The 6,985-nt window shown below is 42.2% G+C and overlaps 1 protein-coding gene across 2 annotated transcripts in view; it reads right to left on the bottom strand.

Annotated features, from left to right (window-relative positions):
• Positions 1–770: 770 nt before the first annotated feature.
• PSMB1 (proteasome 20S subunit beta 1) overlaps positions 771–6,985 on the bottom strand; it is a 22,265-nt gene continuing 16,050 nt past the window's right edge. For both annotated transcript variants that reach the window (XM_027603277.1, XM_027603276.1), the window contains 2 exons: positions 2,038–2,144; positions 771–1,052 (listed from right to left, as the gene is read on the bottom strand). In XM_027603277.1, coding sequence (XP_027459078.1) covers positions 867–1,052; positions 2,038–2,144 — 293 coding nt within the window. In that variant the 3' untranslated portion in view covers positions 771–866. The remainder of the gene's footprint in view (positions 1,053–2,037; positions 2,145–6,985) is intronic.

The following is a 6,985-nucleotide window of genomic DNA, read 5'->3' as shown; positions in this document are numbered from 1 at the left end:
CCACCCAGGCGCCCTTGAGTATTTTTTAAGTAAGCTCCACCCCACATGGAGCCCAACACAAGGCTCAATCTCACGACCCTGAGATCAAGACCTGAGCTGAGATCAAGAATCAGACGCTTAACCGACTGGGCCACCCAGGAGCCCTCGGACTTAATATTCTTAAAGTGTTTATAAAAATTTTTCCTGCTGATGTCTGGCTAAAGCCGAAAGGGCTATTTCCTTTTGTGATTTTCTTCTATTCTGGTTGATGTGAACATTTTCCTCCCAAACAGCCATTCCAGACTGCTTAGTAACTCCAAGGATGAGAAATTTTAAGGTAGTCCATTCACATTCGTTAATGAAACTGAGATGGCTTTAAAGTTAAAAGTGGTAATACTCCACCCTTCAGTATAAGCTGGGTGGACTTAATAAATTCCAAAAACGCTCTTCCTAAGATGGGCTGGCAGTCATGCAATGAGAAGCTGACCTAAACAGTCATCCTTTCCAGATAAATTTCTTGTTCATAAATATAAGGAAAAGGGGCGCCTGGGTGGATCGGTCAGTTAAGCGTCTGCCTTCGGCTCAGGTCATGATCCCAGGGTCCCACATTGGGCTCCCTGCTCAGTGGGGAGTCTGCTTCTCTCTCTCCCCCTGCTCATGCTCTCTCTCTTTCAAATAAATAAAATCTTAAAAAAAAGAAGAAAGAAAAAAGGAAAGAAAATGAAAGGAAAAAGAAATTCTACTTTCTAGATCTGTCCTGCTTAGAGAACACAAGTTATAACAAATGATTACTTCAGCCTTTATTTTTTAATAAAACACATTAGTCAAATAGTTCCAAGATACAAAATTAACCAATTCTGAAGTGATTAATGATAAAAGCACACAAATCAATCCTTCCTCAGGGGAACAGTCTCCTCCCTGATGCCCTCCTTGGTCACAATGCAGATTCTGAGTGCATCCCCAGTGTATACATCCCTCTCAGCCGCAGAAATGAAGACATCTTTCACAAGCCGCATGGCTCTGTCCAAGGACAGTGGGACATGCTCCACGTTCTGCATGTTCTTAAAACCAACCTGGTGGGACACGAAACTTGGATGAGGCATCATGTGACAGTACAAAGGTGGTTCCAGCCTCCCCAATGCCTTCACATGTCTGAGGATTCATAATGAATAGCTCCCACAAATTTGAAATGTCTGACTGAAAAGCTTCCAGACCTGGATGAATTACACATTCCTAAAACCTGACAAACATGCACTGAGACAAAGCTCCCGCTCCTGAGAAGCATGCATCATCTAGAGAGGAGAACATATGAAAGCAAAAGTACCATTACAAAGTGTGCTACCATTAAGAAGAAAAAAGAGCCAGGAGAGCCCCTAGCGGGCATAACTAAGTCTACTTGAAGAGAAAGGCTTTGGCAGGAGACACACTTGAGTACAGGAGCGTGAAGGATGAGCCAGAGTCAGAGGGGAGTAACACTGCAGACCAAGGGTGTGCTACGACCCAAGGCCTCGTGACAGGACAGGCACACCACACTGGAGGTTTGGGGGTGAAGCAGAGTGACGGGAGATGAGGCAGATAAGCAATACACACAAGTTGACTACACACATATAATACATTTCAGAAACACAAGGAAGGAAGCTTGGAGGCAGAAAGGATGTTGGGAAATACAAGGCCTGAATTCAGGCAATAGTACAGAAAAGGGGGTAAATTAAAAACGTACTTGGAAGTTAGAATACAAAATTAGATGATAGAAAAATGATGAAAATAGGGAGCATTCAGGTAAAGGTGGCAAGAGAACTGAAAACATGGACCAACCATTGTAGACACGAGAGGCCTGGACGTCATGAGGACACAGGAAGATGCTAGAGCCATGGGAGCAGGTGAGAGGCCACAAGACAGCCAGCAGAACACAGACAGATCAGAAGACTGGGGTAGGGAAAATCAGCAGGGACATATAAGAAAGCCTGGATTTCTCCACTCTCCTCAGCGGGTGAATAGAAGAACTCAGAGAAAAGCACTTTACGTCAATGTCACAGCCAGCGTGGATGGTCTCATTACCTGGTTGTCAAGCAGGGGCTGTAGCATGGCACTTGCTGAGCCTCCGGCCTTGAAGGAGTCTCTCTGGTAGGACCCTACCGGGTCAAAGCTATACACAGCTCCCTTCCCTGAAAGAATAAAACAATCTCCATAAGGATGCATCCTGACCACAATCCCAAATCACAGTAAAAATAAATCTAGTTGAAGTGTGACACAGAAGAGACTATGAACTGAGCTAAAATTTCAGCCAAATTTCACTGTTCTACCCAGCGGTCTGCTCACCTCTCAAGATTTTGATCAGAGGTACACCTGCCCACTCCTGTCTCCTTATGTGCTTTTGCCACCTGGAGCTTCATGCTCTCATCAGGCTGACATCACCGATCACCACCCAGTGGCCTCACAGGCACACTGGTTAGCAGTCACAGGTTCTGCTCTGACTTCTGCACCAAGCTCCTCACAACATTCCTAAAAAATGAACTAGTGTAGTTCTAGCATAGACTTGAGTTTAAAATTCTCCTAGTGTTGAATGTGAACAGTCACAGGGAAGATTTACTGTGTGTTTTTAAACTTAACAGTAAGCACACTCTTTAGCATCAACAACATAAAAAAAAAAAAAATTTAATAATGGAAAACTTTCAGAAAAACACAAATGCCACATGCAAAAGGTTAGTTCTGCCTAAAAGGTAATCACTTGCTTTGTACTACCAGAGTTAAGAATCACTATTGCAAAAACAAAAAATAACAAAAAAAAACAAAACAAAACCACCAAACCAGAATCTGAATGTACCCATTTTTTTTTTTTTAATATATTATTTATTTGAAAGAGAGAAGAGAGCACATGCACATGAGCAGGAGGGAAGGGCAGAAGGAGAAGCAGGCACTCCGCTGAGCAGGGAGGCTGATGTGGGACTCGATCCCAGGACCCCAGGATCATGACCTGGGCTGAAGGCAGATGCTTAACCGACTGAGCCACCTAGGTGCCCCTGAACGTACCCATTCTGAACAACAGTTATAGAGCACCATGAAGAGAAAGATAAATGGGCCTCTCATGCTCTCCTGAAGGGTGCATACATTGCTATGCCTTTTTAAAGAACAATCTGGCAGTAGAATCTATCAAAATGTAAAGGTACAAACCCTATAACCCAGTAATAATCTCACTTGTAGGTTAGATCTACCTATAAGGCTTATTTTCACCAGCACAAACTCGAATGGAAGAGGAAGATGGGACCGCCCCCAGTCCCACAACCACAAGAAAATACAAAGTGAAGAGCTCTGTAATATGTGTAACACAGTTCTATACTCTTTAAAAGCATAAGAAAAAACACACATATTTGTATAAGCACACAACAAAGTATGGCAAGATAAACTGCAAACGTAGTTACCTCTGCAGGACTGCAGGCAAGAAAAGGGAATCGCTTTGTAGGCTTTGGTACTGAATGTGTTACAAAGCACACATACCACTGTAATTTTTTAAAAAACAATTGTGTTTTGGGTGTGAGAAATCACGAGTCATTTACGACACAGGACTTAAAGGTGATATAACTGATCTTGAAAACATATTATACCGTAACTCAAAGCCTCAGCAGCTAACCTGGGAGATGTGAGGTGAGGACAGCTGTCTCCCTGTCCACCGACCTCCGCCACCCTCAGCTGTGTGTGCTTTTTCTACTGCAGAATTACTTAACAATTCTCTGCTGAGAAGGCAGCATCTAAGGTGCTGAGGTTGCCCAGGAGAATCCAGGGAAGTGTTTTTGTTGGAAGCAACTGTGGGACGAGATCGAGATCCCAGTGCGCAGTTCACTAACTTCAACACACAAAAAAGGGACAGGAAGTACAAAGCGAAAAGAACAAGTGATCTCTCAGGACGCCAACAGGCCACAAGTAAAACGAGGCCCAAGTTTTAACCAAAGGCAGAACCAGTCTCAGAGAAGCCACACACAATACATTTGAGGAAAAGAGTGGGATAAACTGAAGACCAGAGCTTCAAAGACCTTCCCCTCACTTAGCAAAGGCAAAAGAGACATTTGCAACATCAAAGCAGAATGGCATGAATCTTGACTGTAGATATAGAGTGCTTTTCCTCACCAAAATAACTTTTTTTTTTTTAAAGATTTTATTTATTTACCTGACAGAGAGAGACACAGCGGGAGCAGGAACACAGGCAGGGGGAGTGGGAGAGGGAGAAGCAGGCCTCCCGCCGAGCAGGGAGCCCGATGAAGGGCTCGATCCCAGGACCCCGGGACCATGACCCGAGCCAAAGGCAGACGCCCAACGACTGAGCCACCCAGGCGCCCCAATAATTCTTAATCTTAAAAAAGAACAATGGTTTCAATGTAAAAAATAAAGTCAAAAACAAGTCCTAGAAAGAAATAAAGGTAAACCCTGGATGGGAGAGTCCTTTCTAACAAAGTAGGACACTCAACGTCATAAAGAAAAGACCATTAGCCCGGACCATATGCAATTCAGAAAATTCTGCCATAGCTAGACACCCCCCAAAATGTAAGAAACAAAAAACATTCTTGGGAGGCATCCACTGCATACATTACAGAGTTGACACAGTTAGATGGCATTCTTATAAATTTTTAAAAAAAGACTAATGTGCAGATAAGGAAATGAGCAAAGGTCAGCACATAGGTCAGTCTCCAAAAAAATGAAAAGGTCAATAAACACAAAAAAATGCCCAACTTGAGTACACAAAAACTATACATAAATTAAAACCACAAAATATTAACTGGGTAAAGATCTTTAAAATGTGTTAATTCTGATAGTGGTAAAGGATGCAAAAAAGCCCAGGTACTCATACCCCAGCTAGGAGGCCCTTTCTGAAGGGCAAGCCAGAGATGGCATCAATATGCCAAAAATATGTATTCTCTGACACAGCAACTCAACTTCTGGGAATGTTTACCAGGAAGGTACACATGGTTGAAGAAGTATACAAAATTGTATGTACAAGAATGTTCATATTGTTTCTATTAAGGAAACTGCAAACAACCTACATGACCTTCAGAGGACTGCCAGGCAAACTATGGTGTAGCTACCTCCTATGTAAGTCAGTCACTGACTCATTATGTATCTTCACTCACCGGCATAAAACTATCTCTGTGACGATACACCCCATGTAAACGTGCACACACTATACATTCTACCTACACAGCACACAAGCACGTATGACTACCAAGATACTTGTAAGCATGTTCATCAGAAGTTTAATAGTAATTATCTCAAAGTAGAAGGTTGGGGTGATTACTACTTTCATTTTTGTATCTTCTTGTACTATTTGAAACTTCTACAAGTACTACTGTTTTTGTTACAGAAAAACTAAAGCCATTATTAATGGGGGGGGGTTAAAGCATGACTGTAAGTAGAGAGTTAAAGGCACAGAGGTCAAAGCAGACAGCTACTTAACTGGCTATCCCGAAAGGCAGCTGTTGGACCCACTGTTCTAAGGATAACCACTGATCCCAGTGTCCTGAAGGACAGCCATTGACCCAACTACCCTGAAGGTCTCAATAAGGAGCACTGCTCTCCAGGTCTCCATTTCCACAAGGGAGAAAAGAGGAAGCAAGGTCTCTTGAGACATTAGTGAAAAGCACAGGTCAAAGCTGGAGTTATCTTGGGGAACAGACAAAAAGGACTGCTTTATTACAGGAATTTACAAATCCCTCTAAGAAATAAAAATGAACGTAAAGGAAAATCAAAGCAGACCAGAGAAGATATAAAAAGACAGTTGGAAATGCCTGAGAATACCACCAGAACATCAAAGAACAGGGCTTTGAACTCAAAACAGATCCAAACCCAAACCTGAGGTTTGCCCTTTAGTAGATGTGAGCATTCCTAAATTGGTGTCTCTGTCTCTCAGTAAAACTCAAAGGACATTGTCTGGCCTGCTAAAATTCAATGGTAGCTATTATTAATGTTGCTAAACCCGACTTTATTTATCTGACATTCAAGTCAGACATTAAGTGAAAAAAACGTGTCCAGCATGCTGGGTTAGGCAAGGTAATCTTACCTTATTTAAGGGTAATTAATTTCTTTTGACTATTTCCATGCCTTACATTTTCTCTCAGTTTTCAAGTCAGGGTGAAAGCCTCAAAATACACTGTGCCAACCTAATTTGTCCACACCTAAACCACAGTAGATAAAATGACTGGAATGCTCCCAGAGGCCACATACGGGGGCAGAGGGAAGAACAAAGGAAAAGCCCAAGGGACAGGAGTAAAAAGTGGAGAGAGGAGATGAGAGGAGCCCAACTCCTTCCTATCCAGAAATTCTCCCTCTCGGTAGATATATTTCAATATACTGTTACCAGCCAGACATTTCTATAACTTCTTTTTTCAATGGGCTACTGTAAATGGTGGCACAGATCTGTCCTGAGAGATAGTATCTGGTTTTTGGAAGCAACTGAAAGTCAATCCAAATTAGACCCAGTGAAAACCATCAGTGTCCCTGCTCCATAACAGAGCTTGGATCAAAAATGGGATGGGCACGTCAAGTAACAAGACTGATCTTCTTAGGCCCTCCTGGTTTGACTCCGACAGGAAATCAAAGAGGTGCTTCAGAATGTCCTGAATACACTGTTGGAAATGCATACCTTTCTTTTAAGGCAACCGCTTTTTAAAAACTTAAGTCAAATACGTTTGTTACGTAGAATGATAGTTAGGTTAAGCTTCTCCAAGTCAGCTTTCTTTCTGTAAGACTGAAATGCTAATTATCTACTACTGAACTCATGCAAGATCTTCAGAAAATAGTAAAACAACAGCCTGCCCATCAGTCATTATTAGAGCCCTAGTACACAACTTGCGGTGTGCCTTTGGATCATCCCTTTACTTCCCTTTTAGATTCAGTTTCTTATTGTTCTAATTAACAAAAATAAGACTGTTGGGGAAGATGGTGTTTATGGTTCTTTTCAACTGTAGATGGAAACACACATATCTAAAACATGCCACCCCTCCTTCATTTTCCAGAAAGA

Source organism: Zalophus californianus, chromosome 7, assembly GCF_009762305.2.
Source record: "Zalophus californianus isolate mZalCal1 chromosome 7, mZalCal1.pri.v2, whole genome shotgun sequence".
Classification (NCBI taxonomy): Eukaryota; Metazoa; Chordata; class Mammalia; order Carnivora; family Otariidae; genus Zalophus; species Zalophus californianus.
The sequence above is the reverse complement of the archived record's forward strand: the minus strand, read 5'-3'. Positions and strand labels throughout refer to the sequence as shown.